At 35.6% G+C, this 18,957-nt stretch overlaps 1 protein-coding gene across 1 annotated transcript in view; it reads left to right on the top strand.

The window, feature by feature from the left end:
* The window catches only part of LOC128999155 (nipped-B-like protein B), a 62,007-nt gene that overhangs the window by 27,907 nt on the left and 15,143 nt on the right, over positions 1-18,957 (top strand). Inside the window, exons 8-23 of the mRNA XM_054425527.1 lie at positions 773-895; positions 1,774-1,950; positions 3,437-3,627; positions 3,969-4,197; positions 5,000-5,235; positions 6,683-6,883; positions 7,542-7,757; positions 8,429-8,614; positions 9,918-10,149; positions 11,268-11,548; positions 12,556-12,801; positions 14,270-14,396; positions 14,728-14,897; positions 15,425-15,679; positions 16,734-16,968; positions 18,747-18,898. Coding sequence (XP_054281502.1) covers positions 773-895; positions 1,774-1,950; positions 3,437-3,627; positions 3,969-4,197; positions 5,000-5,235; positions 6,683-6,883; positions 7,542-7,757; positions 8,429-8,614; positions 9,918-10,149; positions 11,268-11,548; positions 12,556-12,801; positions 14,270-14,396; positions 14,728-14,897; positions 15,425-15,679; positions 16,734-16,968; positions 18,747-18,898 — 3,257 coding nt within the window. The remainder of the gene's footprint in view (positions 1-772; positions 896-1,773; positions 1,951-3,436; positions 3,628-3,968; positions 4,198-4,999; positions 5,236-6,682; positions 6,884-7,541; positions 7,758-8,428; positions 8,615-9,917; positions 10,150-11,267; positions 11,549-12,555; positions 12,802-14,269; positions 14,397-14,727; positions 14,898-15,424; positions 15,680-16,733; positions 16,969-18,746; positions 18,899-18,957) is intronic.

The following is an 18,957-nucleotide window of genomic DNA, read 5'->3' as shown; positions in this document are numbered from 1 at the left end:
GTTACCGCAACCAACATTGAAAAAGTGGTACCGACCCATCATTAGTGTATAGTATACAGTAGAATCCCTCTTATCCGGACACCGGACTACACTGCGGAAATGAAATCTCTTTAACCAAACAATTTTTATCAGCACATTGGTTTAACCGGACTAGATCGGCAGGAAGTGTGCGGTACTGAAACAACTGTTCTCGTGGGAAAGATTTGAAACCAGTGATTACGTGTCTAAATACAATGCTCTCCTAAATTTAAGTGAAATACTGTATACAGTATACAAATAAACGGTCAGTTTTAACAAGTTTTTGGGACGTCGGTTTAACCAGAAAAACCGTTATCCGGACTGGCCTCGGTCCCGAGGAGTCCGGATAAGAGGGAGTCTACTGTATATATTTTTTTGTGTGTGTGTTTACATGTGTAAATTTATTGGATTATTCATAATGAGTGAACATATTCAAACAAATGCAACAGCAAAAACAAAAACAATTTTTAGTCTCTTCAGCTGTGTTGGCATCCCTGACAAGGTGAATTAGTTTCAAATTGCAACTGCCATTGCCATTTCTCCAGTGGTTGAAGAAAATTTCTACTTTTGTGTTGTATATTTTATGTGTCTCTATGGACTTATTTAAAGGTAAGCCTGCTAGCCTGCAACTGTCCTTAATGATTCCTGGCAAATGCCCTATCTTTTTATCTAGATCCTAGAATGATTATTTTCTATATTTTCTCTCAAAAGTTGTCAGCCATTGAAACTTAACAAAACTTTTTTTCAATTACAGAGAAAGACCTGAGTAAGAAAACTGAAAACGACGAAGATTACATTGATGGTGCTAAACATTGGTCAAAAAGGAGACGAACCTCAAGAAAACCTGAACCAGAAGTTGAGGACGATAATTCAAACGGTAGGCCTAAGCATTGGTTTTTCAATGCTAATTTTTTCGCTAAACAATCATTTTACTCTCGACCAGGGTTTAAGCTGTGTTCAATATATAAATAGTATTTCAATAAAATATTAACTTCAAGGCTACTAATTTTTAATTCTTTTAATTACGACAATTATTAGGCAGGTTGTTGTGGTTGCAAGGTTTGCAATTAATTCATGTTCCCTTCTTATTGTCCTCCACCCTCGTGAAATAACCTGTTATTATCTACTGCAATCATGATTTGTATTTACTACACAACCTGCACGATCTTAAAACAGAACCAACGGATAAATGTATGCTCATCCTTAGGCTATTGGCAATTATTCCAAATGTCCTGGTTCTTTACTAAATTTAAGTATCAATTTCAGACTTTTTCCCGTAATCAAAGTTCATGTATAATTCCCAATTGCTGAACACCCCAGTTAGTAACTTCAGAACTCTTAGCGGTTTTTCAAAACTACAATAACATATTTCCCCAAGAGGTTATTCAGGTTTGATGTATGTTTGGATCAGCAAAACTGTGGTAGTGTGGTGTAGTTATTCACAGACAATAAAAGACATGATCCCACTCCTAAGAAGAAGGTGTAAATTCACCTTTTTCAACTTACGTGTTTTGGAAATATATTGACAATTGTTATAGTAGTTACAGAATATGAAAGCAAAAGAAAATTCTCTTTTCTTAATTTTCAGTAACAGCAGAAAAATATAAGTTTAATTTTGTGTGTTGAAGCTCTTTTAATGTTAGCTAACTGTTGGAATAAAAATAAACTTATGAATGTTTATTTATTAATTACCTTGATTAATTATCTTCAAATAGATCAACGATTAAAGTAGTAATACCAATGCTTCTTCCTTAGACTCCTCCTCTCACACGCCAAAGACCAAACTTGGGAAAGTCGAACGGAAGCTGGTACCTGTCCTTGAGAAGCTAAGCGTAGAAGAACTAATGGAGACGAATACATACCAGAGGTTCAATCGCTCTATTGAGAAAATATTCAACAACACAGACGACATTGATCTCACCATGGATCCAGGTAAACATAATATGTTTATTTTGAAAAAGCTGTTAGTTTACTAACTGAAGAAAAATTTGATGGGATTAACTGTTTCACTCCGTTTTTATGCTGTTTAATAAGCTTGTCTGTAACCATAGCAGATTTTGTTAGATTGCCTTTTTAAACTGAAAATTTGTCCATAATATTTATTGTTAAGTGGAAAAAATTGCCCTTAAAGTTGAAGTGAGAATGTGGGTCCGCGGAATTGGCTAACTCCGGAACTCGCTAACCCTATGTTAAACACCCTACCTTCAAATTTGGTCAATGAGAGGAACTCGCTAACTTGTTCGGTTAAGGAATTGGCTAACTCCGGAACCCGATAACCCGCTCTACAGCCAGGTTAGCGAATTCCGTCCTAGTACGTAATGTAAAAGTTATTGCTCTAACATTTTTTATATGTTAATACAATTTGGCAAATTTATTTATTTAATCTTATACCTATGGTAAAAAAAAACTTGTTACCTTTCCTTTAGCAGCAAACCTAAGCACTGGTTAAATCTAATGTTTTTTTAAATTGGGAATAAATATGTCTTATTTATAGTAATATTTTAGTAAAAATTTAATCAGACAAGTTAAAATTCGCTTAGTCTGCAGGTTTGCTGCGGTGGGGGTATTTTAATTGTTGAAGTCTGCCCTTTTCCCCAACCAAAGTTTGCTTTAGTTTTCATCATGTTAGTAACTGCCCAGGCGGCAGCTCTCTCACCAATACTAGAGTCTGATGCTTTTACCCTTTCCCAAGCTAATAAGCTGTCAGCCACTGATCTAATTTTACTATCCTTCGATCTTGAGTATGCTATATCGTGGTTTCTACTAACCATGAGTTCTACAGGTAAAATACCCTGTGTCCTTGTACAAGAAGATTATCTGTTTACATACAGGGTGAATAAAAAGTCAAGACACCCCATCTAATATTTTTCTAAGTTAGAACACAGTTAGGACACAGATAGTCTTCTTGAACACAGACACAGGGTATTTTACCTGTAGAACTTCATATATCCGGCTATCAGTACTGTGGACCTGGAACGAATTTAAGGAAGAGATTAGCAAGAGGTGATCCAGGCATACAAAAATTAGATGCTGCATGCAAAAACCACGATTTAGCATACTCAAGATCGAAGGTTGGTAAAATATACACAGATACCCTTTTGGTGATTGTGCAAACTTAGCACAATGTTTCATTTTATGATTTTGAAAATTTTTTGTGTCCCCCAAAAATCTCAGATCAACTGGAGATTATTCTATATATAAGATATATTAATCTTTAAACATTACCAATTTAGTTTTAAACAATATGATTTAAGTTGGCATTCTGTTAATATTAAGTTTTTTTAACCCACCCTTATGACATTGTGTATCTGGATTTTTCAAGATCCGGATCCGGTACTGACATTTTCTTGGATTTGCCCATCACTATCAAAAATCAATACATCCATAGTGCTATTATAATTTGATACCTTCTTCTCAGGCGATGAAGAGGAGGTGCCATCAGAAGCTATGATTCCCAAGTACCAACTGCAAGACCTGTGTGGAGAAGCAGCTAAACTGAAGACCCTCGGAGCCATGGAGTCCATCCCCTCAGAACGGATCACGAGGTTGCTGAGTATCCTTGAGAAGAACATCAGGGACGGCACTAAAGTCTCCCCTTTGGCAGACCCGGTGAGTATAATCATTTTACAAGATCTGGGTGGATGGGTGAAGAAAGCGTTTACAGTTATTTTGTATGTAATAGTCTATTTTTGGGGTAGTTCCACAAAGATTCTTCATAGATTTCACGATTTCAAAGTTATTGGGAACTAAGTACAAATGTTTACTGTCACTTTAAAAATATGTATGATCCAATTAAAATGCTTACTTCTAAAAGGAAACAACAGAAAAATTTAACAGTAGCTTTAATATATTAACAAATATGTATTAGTAATAATGTGTTACAGAAATCTGTATACTAACAGTCGAGAATGTTACTTCTTGAACATTAATAACTGATATTAAATTTCCAGAATGACGATGAAGATGAGCGCAAGCTATGGATGGAACTGGCTATGGAGAGGGTGATGAGAGCTGTGGATGCTTCTCTAACAACCCTCTACATCCTAACATCCCCCAACATGCACAAGAGGGTTTACCTGGAAGATGTGATAGATAGGGTGGTCATATTCACCAAATATCAACTACTGAACACCATTTATCCATCTTTTGATCCGGTCTACAGAGATATCAAAGATAAAGGTACGTTTTCTAATGTCTATCGATCCTTCAACACTTCCAGGACACATTTTTGAAAAAGGTTTCCTTTTTTCTAAAAGAAACCTTCAGTCTTTTTGTAAAATACTTTTTTGTGATACAAATTCCCTAAAATCTTCACATTTTGATGATACTAATCATATATAACCACACTCACATTTTTACCTTACTACCATACTAATATTTATTTAGCTTACTAATATTTTTTCACCACACTATACCGTAAACTAAATGTTTCTGTACAGTTGTATATTTGTGTTGTAGACAAAAAAAGTCATTGTTTACAGAAAGGGACCAGTAAAGTCAGTTGCAGTACAGTATTTTTACCAATCACTCTCACATGCACGTGACTATTTTTCAATAAGACACAATATCAGTTTCTTTGGTAAGCTCTCAATGGTATTAGCTGTACAATGAATATTACACAGGTTAGGCCAGACCCTTTCACAAATAAATATTAAAAAAGGTTTACAAATTTTATAATTCTGTTAAATTATCTTGAAATAGTGCACTGTATATTTGACAGTATTGTGATCGTATGGGTTATGTGTTACTTAACCTGTGTTTTTGTCTGTGGATGTGTGTGAAAAGTAACATTTCGCCAGTAACATTGCCACTCATCCGGAAAGGTGCTTACAGCACTCGTACGAAAACCTGTGCTCGGCAAGCCTCTCTCAAGAACTGTTATGCTTGTACCTGAAACTCCTACTTCCCAGACTTGTAGCATAATATAATATTTCAGTAGCCTGTATCTTAGCCCGGTACTTATCCCGAGCCCTGTTTGTAGATGGGTTCGTAGCAAATATGCGGAAGAAGAGAGCACACACAAAGGAGGTGAGAGAGAAGAGCGTGTTATCTCTCTACAACAAGCTAGCCGAGGTGGTGTCTCTACTAGCAGAACTGTTGAGTATCCAGACTCTCACAGATACAGCAGTTCTCCACATATCTTCCATGGGTGTGTCACCGTTCTTTGTTGAAGGCGTCAGCGAACTTCAGCTGTCTGCCCTCAAACTCGTGACTAATGTTAGTATTACCAGGCCTTCTCTTTATTACACTTAATTTCATTATGAAAGATATGAATTCTTTGTTCGCAGTTCATTTTTTGTGATGGTGAGTTTATGTCTAAAAATCAGGCCTAGTCAAACAATTTTTTGTTGATGCTACTAATGCTTTTTTGTTAAGGTTAAGGTATTAGGTAAAATTTAATTTTTCTTTTGTGGATAAAAGGATGAAATGAGGAACTAAGTTTGTGATAAATTTCTCCCCATTTTAGTTTCTTTAAAATGCAATTTTTTTTTTTAATGGACTTAGTCATAGACACAGAATACAAGTGTTATCAATCGATCAAAATAATAACTATTCTAACAATAAGTTAAACAACTTATTGATTTTTTTAGATATTTGATGTGAACTTAACTATGGAATTAGCATTTTGAATTTGGTCACCAGTAACAAGCAGTATTCAATTTAGCACCTATCATAAATCATAAATCTGCTATAATTTGCATTCATCACAATGTTGTGCTTACTATAATCCCTTAATATCGTGATCATTTTCATTATCATCATCACCTGAGGCAGTATCTCCTGCGGTAACAGAAACGTCATCATCGTCTCCTGCAATAGCGACAAAATGAATATCTCCATCGTTCATGGAGACAAGTGTCATCTACGATCGCGGTAAAATGCTGAATATCTTTCACAAATATGTGGTCATCATCATCATCGACTTCTCTGTCACGGAAATGTTATCAGCGCCATTCGCGATCACAACAAAATCCTGAATATCACCCGTAGTCACGTGGTCATTATCATCATCTTCAGCGATCATGGAAAAGTTATTGTTATCCGCAATTTCTGCATAATCCTGAACATCTCCTGCAGTCTCGAAAACGTCATTCACGATCACGGCAAAATTCTGAATATCTCCTGCGGTTTGTAGACATTATTGTTGTCTCCCGTGGTCACAAAAATGTTAACAATATATTCGGCGATCGTCGTCGTAGTCTTCTGTGATCGTGGCAAAATCCTTGACAACTCCCATGGACTTGTACACATAAATGTCATTATTTTCCACGATTTCGGAAACGCTATCAACATCATCTGCTTTCGCGGCAAAAACGGGAGCAAATTTTTCAAAATTTTTTCGATCTTGTAAACTATGTAGACGTGTTTTATGATCGCGATCGCAAATGCTCGGGTTTGATTTTCAAAGGTCGATTCAAAGACTCGATTTTTCAACTTTGTGCTCCATCTCTTGAGTTTGTAGGTCAGGCTCGAAAATCGAGCCTTTTGCACACTCCAACTTAAGGGTGTTATTTATTTTCATGAAAGTTTCAATTTGGACCATAATTTCAGCCAATTTGGGTCGGTTTGATCTAACATATCACACACGTTTATTACAATTTTATCAAAATAGTTAACCTAAAATATCCATGTATTTCTTTATGTCGTAATAATGTCTTTGTAGATCTTCACCAAGTATGAGAAACATCGGAAGCTTCTACTTGACGACATTCTGGCATCTATGGCTCGACTTCCCAGCTCCAAACGCAGTCTGCGTTCCTACCGACTCAACTCTGAAGAGCAGATTCAAATGTTGACAGCTCTGGTATTGCAGCTGATCCAATGTATGGTGGTGCTACCTGTCAACCTTGGCCAAGACAAACAGGTAAACTCCATTCTATTACACACTTAGTTATGTCAAATTATAAAATTGTATGAACAAATTACGCGATGAGATGTTTTTGTAATAAGTAGATTAATGAAAAAAGTATGGCTTACAAACAAAATAGCTGTAGTTGAATTATTAAATATTTCAATAAATTGGTCATAAAGGTGGGGTTAGGTACTGCAGAAATGAACACATTCGCTGCTGTAGCGTGATGGCCGGCTGAGCCCAGTAGTAGGAACACCCAATGCTCTGTGTGGATTAATGCGTAAAACTGTTTGGATTCAGCTTTATCCATTAGATGAGCTAGAGTATAGCATGTACTGCGTTCTAGTGTTAATGAATGTAATTCTACAAAAAACAGACCCTCCCTCATTACTGCCAAATACAGGTAAAATGCTAGGGCGAAGCAAGCCCTACACTTTAACCATGTCTAACATTTACATGCAAACAAATCTCATCCTCATAACGTGAGTGGCAAGGCCAAACTAACTGATGGAAGTATGTATTGCTCTGCTTGTCTGTAGGGCCCTATGTCAGTATGGTGTGCTCGGACAACTTGAGTTTATAGGTGATTACTTATCTACCTTACTTACACAATCTGTAGAATGGATTTTAAAATATCCATAGGCTATTGATCAGTTTTTGTGTGTTTTAGCTGGATCCAGACTCGGTGATATCCAACAAGTTCGTAATGGCGCGTACGATAGCCTCCAACTTCTTGTATGTGTTCCTTGCTAAGTGTAGCAGCAAGAGTGAGGAGATTGACTATCGACCACTGTTTGAGAACTTTGTTCAGGATCTTCTGACAACGGTGAACAAACCAGAGTGGCCAGCCGCTGAACTCATGCTCAGTGTGCTTGGAAATCTTCTGGTATGTTTAGTAAATTTACTAATTTAGGTGTCTAATAGAGAAAGATAGTTATTTTATTTTACAACTTAAAGATTCCTGTAAGTTTGTTTCATACATTTATCAATATACGACAATTGAAAATTTACATTTATCTTGTGGGGCTGAGTGAAAAAATATATTACTGACAGATTGTTCAAAATCTATTCATTTATTCAGTTGTATATTAACTTCTAGTGCAGTTAGTTTACTTAGGCTTCTTTATCGTATAATTAATGTGAGTGGTTATTTATTTATATACAGTTTTGTGTTTTCCAGATTAGGTTTCTTATTTTGCAGTAATTGCCACCTATGCTATGAAAGCTATAGAATATACATTACATCATGTATACATATAGCCTATATTCATCTTTGTGAAACATAAAGCTGAATTTATCATCTATTGACTGCAAATGCAATAGTACCGACTCCAACTTTTGAAATCCTACAAAAAAAGCATGCTAATATTAAATCTATACCCCCTTTAATTATTCTTGATTGATCGATATTCACCAAGAAATTCTTGACAGTGAATTGCACACCTCCAACTCAAAATCACAAGCGAAGCGATAGCAAGCTGTAACCACTAAGACATCTTGAGAACACAATTACAAGAAAGGTATTCAAGTGAGAAAGCTTTGTTTGTTTACTTACAGGTGACCAGTTTTGTCAACAAGAGCCTAGAGATGCCACTGAGGGTTGTTTCTCTGGACTATCTGGGTGTCGTGGCTGCAAGGTTACGCAAAGACGCAGTCCAGTCTAACCTCAAACTGACTATGATAGATCAAATCATTAATGAAATTAGATCTGAGGAGCAAAAAGACGATGATGGAAATTTGAAGGTATGTAAACTCACTTGAAGTTTCCTACTGATACTTTAGATTGAACATTTGCCTGAATGTGCTTAAAGTCTCAAGATTTTATTGATATCAATGCAGTTCAATCCAGTAGAGTGGTCTAGGCTGATTATCCAGGGTCAAAACTGTTAAGGATGTAACATGGAGCAGAATGGATGGGTTTCCTTTAAATATTTTTTATTGTTAGGATAGCAGCCTTACCAAAATTAAAAAGAGTAATCTGGAACAAATAATACACAACTTTACACTATATAGTATATACACGAAACATTAGAATATTTTACTGTAACTGACAGCGTTTTTGTTTTTAACTAAGGAAGAGTGAGTTTTCTTAAGGCCAATCAGTCTCTTTTATAAAAAAAATTATCCATTTTGGTAAAAATTTATTTACAGAGTAGTAGGCTTCCTCTTATCTGGCTACCTTTCAACATTAATTTAACCGTTTGTTGTTATAGGATTGATATCCTTTTAAGTGTCCACTTTTATTACTTGAGAACTAACTGGTCCACTACATTTTATTGGTAGTGATCAGCCAGTAATGAAAGCTGGTATGTTTATCTGAACTGAACTACGTATACAACCCACACTCACCCGTTCCCATGAATATGCTTTTGCTTCGATTGGGAAACATAAACATATTGAGTTTCAGAGAACACCAGTTGGTCAGGCCTACTCAGAGGGCTACTGTAAAATGAGTTGTATTCAGGATACGGGAACATGTTGTGAAAAATTTGTGTGATAAAACGTTGTTTCGGATAAATAGTAACATTTTGACTTTCTTTGGATTACCTATTTCTAGTTTTGAGTAATGAGGACTTCTGGGACCAGTTTATAGTACTGATAATGTTAAATAGGAAATAGAAGTTTCTATTTTTGTATTTGCTCCATAAATGTGAGATATTTTCTTTCTATACCTATTTCATCATTAAATAATTGACTATGAATTTAAATTATGTAAATATATTGCACTATTAGCTGTGTCCTCCAAATACGCCAGGATCTTTCCTCATAAAATGTTAAGTCAAGTCAGATAATAGTCCTATAGTGCAACTTCGTTAACAATTGCCTCAATAAAAAGTCACTTTTCTTAACAATTGTCCTTTCAAATTAGACTTACCCTTTATATTACCTTTAATAGCATATTATTGCATATCTCGATAAGAAGTCTACCTTGATAACAAGTCTCATTCAATGATACTCATGAGGGATTTGTTATCGAGGTTTTAGGTCTCACATTGTCTTCAGATGCATAGCTGATGGTTTGTAAAACGTAAGCCTTGTTTCACAGACTGATGTAACACCGGTGCAAGACGATGAGGAAAGAACACAGTTCCTGCAAAAGGTTCTATTGGACTACCTTGCAGTGAGGGGGCAAGGCGACCCTGCGCATACCTACGCCAGACACTTCTACTTGGCACAATGGTACCAGGATAACATCAAAAATATTAACACATCGCCTAAGATCAAACCCAAGAATGATGATGCCAAGCGAGGAAACTCCAGGAATAGAAAACAACCTGGTAAGTCATACCTCAATCAGGGACGGACGAGATTGTATTTCCTGTTTGGATAAGCAGGATTTTTGTTTCCCTCTTTTGTTTTTCAGGATGTAAATTGGACAAGATTTTTCTTTCAACAGGGAAGATTTAGTTTGCTTTTTAATTTTGAGTAAAAATTTTTATAAATGGCAACAATGACAAACTAAATAAATTTGCAGGCTTTACTGCACTGTTCCATAAAAACTGACTGAAACAAAAAATGTGGGTAAAAATACATAATTTTAAAAACAGTTTAACAAAAAGAATTACATATTTGGTTCAATTTAAGTGTAAAAACTCCGTCATATTATGAAAACGCCTTTAGCTAAACATAAACAGGTAGTTTGCCCATTTATCACAGCATTTTAACCTAAAAAAAGTGTTATGCTCCAAACATCAAACTATTCATTGTAAGAAAATCATTAATTTCTTAAGCTTGGTAAATGATATCACAGCAGTATATGTTCTTTAACAAAATATGTCATATAACTTCATCAAACATCAATCATCATCATGGTTAACTGCGATCCCGTGATTGCTAAGACACGATTATCGTCGTGGGGGATAAAAATTTGGCAGTAAGGATGAAACTATGCAAATAGGTAATTAAATCGAAGGACAGCCCGATTTGGTCAGGAACCAAACATTCATAAAAGGCCAAAACTGTTTTTTTTTGACAAAGGGTACAAAACAAAACAGCTTTGGCATCTGCCCCAAAGAGGTATGGAATTACACTTAATATTATCAGCCCCCTAATTTGAGGGTTGTGTTAATGCTTGTTTTTGTACTTACATTCACACAAAAAATATACCATCTAACTTGTCTATAAAATTCTGATAAGTACGGTATGTACTTTTACTGGGATGGAGGTGTTGTTATTGAGTATTACTGTGCTATTGGTTTTGTCCACTAAGTTAATCTTGAAACGGTAACCCCCACAGCTTAAGTGAATTCATCATCGCTTCCATTGTGAATAGTAGTGATGGCTGTCACTGTAAGCAAAAATATTAATGTACGTATGTAAAACTTTAAATTATTTATCTTTACAAGATTTCTGTACCAAGACGTCTCTGTGCTTGATGTCTAATTTTCTTTTCTAGATACCTATGAAGAAGAGTCTAGTGAGAATGATGAGGATGATGAGGAAAGGAAGAGAGGTGATGGCGAGACTGTAGATCCGTTGGAAACTTACCGGTTAACAGAAGCGAGGAAAAAGTTTCTCCTGAGTAAAATCCGCCCCTTTGAAGATTCCGTTTGCAAAGAAGGCATGAAGAATCAGGTCCTTCAGACTTATATTGATTATGACAGTGCTGAGCTGGTTTCCCGCTACCTAGCGTCTAAGAGGCCGTTTTCTCAAAGCTTCTCTACCTACTTAAAACATGTAAGTACTATTTTAAGTTAAATTTCCCCCTAGTATTCCTTTTGCCTATCCCGTTTGATGTTCCCTGTATTGATGAATTGTTACCCGTAGCTTATCAGTTGTTTTCCTTGTATAATTCTGATCCTTTGGTGTTTCTCCTTAGACATTCCATCCCCATGTTAAATTTGTTGCCCGATTTTTTATAAAAATTGTCGTAGTTGATGTGAGCCACCGACAGATTGCGCTGATTTAAATCACTAAATTCTATCAAATACACAAACTTTTTTACCAAGTCAAATTTTGGGAATGACTTATGGTGAGCTATAGCAACTGTTATGACCTATCAACTTGGTCAGCAACAAAACTTAAGGTATGAATTAGAGTTTTCGACACTAGCGCATTCTGTGACTGGCTCACACAATTATGTTCTTTTTTAATAAAAATGGGCCACAGCTGGTCCATATAGATGGGATGGTACTTCAGTATCCAACAGTCAATGGTTTCTCTTATTATTTGTAGTTGTAACATTTTAGCTGTGTTGGTTTCCTTGTATTTGCCTTGTAATGATACCTTTCCCACAATTCCTCTCTAAGAAGTGATCATCACTTGTTCCTCGGCATCTCTACTTATCCGAACTTTTCTGAAATGCTGAAATTTATAAATGCATGAAAATGGCAGCAGCAGAAGTTTGATCTTGTTACAAGTGAAATAATAATATTCATATAGAAAAAGACAATTTCTTAAAAATTTTTTTAACCCTAGATTTACTAAATGCACTATAGGTACATTCTTATAAAAACGACCTTGTATTTTCAGCCTTTAAAACAACAAAACATTTAAAAATTTGCCTTTCTTTTATGTTTACTAATATCAACTTTTCCGCACTATAGCAACTGTAACTTCACAACTTAAATGTTTACACATCACTCCCATGTGCATGTCACTTAATCGTTGCTTGATATTGCATTAGTTACACATAAATACATTTAAATGAAGATTCTCATTATTTTGTTTTTGTTTTATACCAGATACTGACAGTGCTATCCGAGTCATCAGTTCTGATCCGTACAAAGGCCATGAAGTGCCTCACTTCCATTGTAGAGGTTGACCCGGCAGTTCTTGGACTCAAGGCAATGCAGGACGGAGTCAACTTTTCCTTTCTTGACCACTCAACTTCAGTGCGAGAAGCTGCTGTCGACCTGGTCGGCAAGTTTGTCCTGAGTCGACCTGAACTCATTGACAAGTATTACGACATGCTTTCAGCCAGAATATTGGTTAGTTTGATTTCTCTCAATATATTTTGTATTCAATTAAAAAATTTACAATCATTTTTTGGCACTTTTGACTGTGAAAACCTTCAAATTCCATAGGTTTGGTAGATGTGTTAAAAGATAGCACATCATGTCAATTAGGTATTGTGTAATTTTAATTCAAGAATGGTTGATGCTCTACGTTTGATGAAATTGTGTACATGAGTGTAAACAAACACACAAACATGATGAGTTTCACAAAGCATCCTTGTTGTACTATGAACACAGGCTTTCACAGTGTTGTATGTGGGTGAATCTGAATATGAGTTTTTGTCATTTTCTTCTCTGGAAACCTCAAAATTCCATGGGTTTAGTGGATGTGTTAAAAAGAGCTCAAAAACAAAGTCTTATATCGTGTCTTTTATTTCCTTATGAAGGGTTAGAGAGGTTTAGGTAAAAATATTATCCCATGAAACTTAAACCGGTTACTGTTGATGAAACTCCACTTTTGATATGAGTGTAAGAGGGTGAACACATATCCAGCAAGATGAGTTTCACTTAGCATCCTGGCCAGACCATGAGAACAGGCTTTCATAGACGGTTGTATGGGCTAAATTGCTAAATATGAGGTTGTATTGCATATTTGACTCTGAAAACCACCAAATTCCACATACTAACTGAAACCGTTTAAAAACAAACAAATAGTATACAACATCTTTTATTGTTTCATGAAGGGTTACAAAGAAAAGTGCCAATACAGATTCCTATGTATAGTTCTAATGCGACTAAGGATATAGCTCTGCTAACAATTAAATTTGGTTTAATGCAGTAAACACTCCCTCTTCAGGTTGAGTTTTACTAACTGTCTTGATTAGTCCATGTGAATATGGATTTCTTGCATATTTAACCATGAAAACAAAACATCCAAAAAAGTACAGATTTTTCTGTTCTCCATATTCATTAATGATATCAAGGGAGTTATTAAGATCCCTTTTCTTTTTTTCGCTGACGATATCAAACTTTTTGTGGAAGTTCGTCCTTGTGGGAGGCTCTTAATCTCTTAATGATGTTCTCAGTTGAGGTTTGTCCAACGACATGACGATGAATCCCACAAGACTAAGTTAATGATTTTTTTGCAGAAAACAAAATTCTCTGCATGTTGAATATTTCCTAGATGACAGTTGGTTAGAAAGAGTTGTAACCTCAAAGACCTTGATTTTTTTATCGACTCAACGTTTGAGTTTGGGCCACACAATCACCACATCTCTACCAAGGGCTCAGGCATGATCAAAATGATCTGCTCATTAAATGAGCCAGGATTAAGATTAGAAATAATGATATGAACTCATATTTAAAGCTAACATTCCTTAATTCATATACAAATTATATATATATACATTGTAATTAAAATTTAAAAAAGTTTTAGCTGTGTGAAGCCAATCTTTCTTGTACCTATGGTGTAAAACATGTTAATATGTGTTTTTGTTTTTAGGATACTGGTGTTAGTGTGAGAAAGAGGGTGATTAAAATTTTGAAGGACATTTGCATTGAGTATCCGGAGTTTCCAAAGATTCCTGAGATTTGTGTGAAAATGATTCGTAGAGTCAATGATGAAGATGGTGAGTACTAATATTCCAAATCGTTCAAAGGATCTGTTAAGTAAATTCTATTTGTCTTTGCATTGATATAACTATTTATCAATCTTATAGTAAACATCAATTGCTTCCCATTTATAAGAAGTTAACTGCAAGAAAAGACCATGAGGTCCTAAGTTCGCCTCAATAAAGGATTTTAATTTTATTTATTAATCCCCTAATGATTGTCAAATATACAGGCACATTCATCTGAAAAGATTCAACAGTAGGCCTATAGACTCTGTGGTAGTCCAAAAAATATATAATTGTCTAAAGTATTATTTTGAAATTTTAAATGATTATTGTTTGGTTGCAGGTATCCGTAAGCTGGTAATGGAAGTTTTCCAAAATATGTGGTTTACGCCGGTGAAGCAAAAGCCCAACGTAGACAAGGATGTGATGATTCGGAAGGTCATGAACATTACGGACGTTGTAGCAGCATCGGAGGACATGGGTCTGGAGTGGTTCGAACAACTGCTCGTCAGTGTGAGTATCATCATAATTTTGTAAATCCATTCAGCTCTACACCATCGGATCATTACAAAAATATTTTTATTTTTATAAAATTGTATTACTCTTTTATCTTAGTTTAGAGGATAAGCAATTATTTTTCATTAAATTGAATTTTAGCCTCCTGATCGCATTTAAATACTAAATAATTGGTGTAAATACCTGCATTTATGTGATCAATTTGCAACCAGTTTCGACTCACAAAGGAGTCATCGTCCGGCCATTACAGATGTCTCTTTGCTTCATTCGAAGGTCTTCAATTTGTAATAAATAAATACATTTAAAACGTACACGAACATAAAAACAAACATTTAGGGTTAAAAACAAAGGGTAATACTAGAACGGTAACGGGACACGACGTGATCAGGCGGGGGTTATGTCTAGTCTTATTAATTATTATTTAAATTATTATTATTTATATTCATTTTATTTTACTTTAATTTATTTTTTATGATTGTATTGTTTTGTCTTTATATAAATTAAACTTCTAATTTAAATTACAGCTGTTCAAACCTAAAGAGGACAAGGAAGACTCCACAAAAGTGTCTCATGAACACAGCAAAGCCCTGATGTTGGCTTGCAAGCAGATCGTGGACTGTCTGATAGATCATGTGTTGAACCTGGACGGTCGCGGAGGTGGGTCGTCTCAGAGGCTGATTGCTTGTCTGCGAACTCTCCATCTGTTTGCTAAGATCAAACCTCAGTTGCTAGTAGAACATGCAATCACTTTGCAGCCCTACCTCAGTCTTAAATGCCAGGTCAGTAGCCTATATTGTGTGGAATACAAGTTGGCCATGACAGGGTGTTTTACAAAAATATTGTTTGTTTCTTAAAAAGGTACACAAAAAATAAGTTTTCACTACTGTGAAATAAAACTATGCATGGGCCGGCTAGGTTATTATGTTCCATTCGTTTGTTGAGTTTTTCCTTGTACTCAAGGTCATGTCGAGTAGTTCAGTACTTCAGTAGAGTAGTTGAGCTCATATGTGGTACACTGTAATTGTTGCAATGAAACCATGAATAATGTAGGATATACTATGCATCTTCATAGTATTATCAATGTATTAAAATAAAATAAAATGGTTTGAACACAATCCTGAGAAGAAAATTACAAAAATGCTAGTAGCCCTGTACCGTACCAATTTCGTACCGAGACCCGAGGTACAATATGTGTGCATTAAAGATATATTCCTAAGTAGTAAACAACTTAACTGTCCTGCCCCATATCGACATAAAAATTGTTTGTCACGCAGACCTCTAATTTGTTCATCCTCCATTATGCTGTGAGTTATGATCAGAGAAACTCTAAAGATTTTTTAAAGATCTAAAAAGCTGTTGTTGGAGCCTGTTTGTATAACTGATGAGGTCATTATATCTTGTTCATCATATTAATTGAATGGTTTAGTATAACGTTAACGTTTGAACAAATCGTCAACAAATTACAGAACCAAAAATGTTAATAAACATATGAATAAGTAGGTAAATTGTCAAATACCTACTCTTGTGAGAGACATGAGATTTCTGTAAATTATGATAATGAGACTTTTATTTATTTTTTGATAGTAAATCCTTGTTACTAAGTTGGACTCCTTGTTACTAAGTTGGACTCCTTGTTACTAAGTTGGACTCCTTGTTACTAAGTTGGACTCCTTGTTACTAAGTTGGACTTTTCTGTTTTGTTAAAATGTATGCTACTTTCAAACCACAATTGTAAGTTTATTTTGTAACCAGTCTCCTACCAAGGGGATTGTGTCCAAATAAAAACGAAAGATTGCTGTAAATTGTTAATCAGAAGAATGTTTTGTGTTGCAGACTCAAGGAGACTACCAAATCATCAGTTCAGTGGCTCGTACGTTGGAAATCATTGTTCCTCTGATTGAACATCCGAGTGAATCGTTCTTGGCGAGGCTCGAGGAAGACTCGGTCAAACTGATCATGAGGCAAGACCAATCTGTCATAATGAGCTGTGTGTCTTGCCTCGGTTCTGTGGTGAACAATGTTACTCGCAACTACAAGCTGATACGCGACTGTCTCTTACAATATCATGGTGAGTCAAGTATAACAATAGTAAAATCATAGGTATCCTTGATACAGATGATCAACTCAAATCAAGTACCTTTTATTATAATACTAACTCAGCAGCGATGTTGTGGGTTCGGATCCTAGTCACTGCCGAATACATTTTATCAGTACAGTTCACCTTTGTACTGTACCGGCTCACTCCTTGCTGTAAACGACCCACGCACGGGCGGTTAGTCTATGTGGACGGGCAAATGCAAGGTTATAAGAGGCCGCCAACTGTAATAATAACGACCTTGATTATATCAAAGTGGCTTACTTTGTGCACTTCCAGTTTAAAACTGAATATGGACTCGACTCGTATGTTTTCATTATTTAAATTTAGCAGAATCATTCAAATATCTACGTTCTCCAACAGAAACTTGAACGTAGTTTTAAATCAATATGATTCAAATGCATACTTTTGAATAACAAATAGAAATTCTAACGATTAACTAACAAATAACTTCTATCAGTTACTTTTCACGGGACTAACTTAAATTCTAACTAGTTAGAATATTTGACTAACTTTCCCAACTATGATGATTACCACAAGCTACTTGTACATTTGGAATAGTAAATCACATCCCTAACACACATTTATTTTCTTCAACACTCAAAACAAGCACAGTGCAATAAATATACTTGAACAGGTTGACAAAATGTCTTTAAGTCATGTAGTATTATATTTGAAGATAAACAATACGCTGTGAAATAATACAGTGAATAGTGAAACATGTCTTGTCATAATAAAATACTCTGAAAATGTGCAAACAGAAATTTTACTAGTGGCTCTTACATAGGACCTAAAATGTACACTATATATGTTTCTGTAGAATTGTTAAGACTGTTTCAAATTTAGAATATGACTCATTTTGTTATAAACTTTCCTAATTTGACTTAAGCCCCTTTTATACTCTGCGACGCGCCACATGCTGCTGCGGCCCTGTAAGAGCATTGTTTTAAATAAGCTTTTATAACCTGCGACGGCCGCCGCATGCCGCTGCAGCTAGCTAGATGCACGATGACGCGCCGAAGAAACATGCAGCCTCGAGGTGCATTGCGTTATATAGGAGCTTTTATACTCTGCGACACGCCGCATCGGAGCTGTCTAGTGCTGCCAACTGATGAAAACAAACTCGGCTCAACAAACTGATGAAAACAAACTCGGCCCAACAAACTCTTCCCATTTCACTTTTTGTTTTTTGTTTTTCTTTCCTGTGCATCAGTTTGCAACTTTTGATTATGTACATCGACAAAATCAACTACGACTGATGTCATTATTGAACAGTTTATCGACGAAATAAAATCTACACTTCTAAACACTAGTGGTAAATATAAATTTCTAAGTTGCCTGCCCTGACACCCCCACAAAATAAAATCTACACTTCTAAACACTAGTGGTAAATATAAATTTCTAAGTTGCCTGCCCTGACACCCCCACCAATGCCATGGCCGTCAAACAAACATGCGGCGCCTGCCGTTTTACGCAGCGCCGTGTGGCACCGCAGAGTATAAAAGAGGCCTTAATTTGCTGTAACAATGACATCGTCGTAATTTTTTGGTGTTGATTGGTAATGGATGATTTAATTTGAATGCTTCACATTCTTGTGTTGCTAAGAAACATTGGAAACACTTTACAAAGCTTTCTCTGATTTTTTTTCCTCTTTGACACAACACAGCTAATAAGCTGTATTGTGTCAAAAATCAATACTGTAAACGTAAGAATCGTGAATTCAGCTTAACCAGTGAACATTGTTTTTTCAGGATACCTGTTCTTCTACAAGAAACGGGCAATGGATGGACATGAAGATGAAGTAGTAAAAAAACAACCACTAATCAAAAGGTCACTGTACATAGTTGGGCTACTTCTGAGATTCTTTGACTTCACTGATAAAGAAGTTTTGGATGGTTTCCCTGTAAGTTTTTATTACATTTTTTACTAGGGAGTGATTCACGACGTCCAATGATACAAGTC

This window comes from Macrosteles quadrilineatus, unplaced genomic scaffold (genome assembly GCF_028750875.1).
Source record: "Macrosteles quadrilineatus isolate MER2022 unplaced genomic scaffold, UCM_ALF_1.0 Scaffold_7__1_contigs__length_78375512, whole genome shotgun sequence".
Taxonomy (NCBI): Eukaryota; Metazoa; Arthropoda; class Insecta; order Hemiptera; family Cicadellidae; genus Macrosteles; species Macrosteles quadrilineatus.
This window is presented reverse-complemented; position numbering and strand designations above follow the sequence as displayed.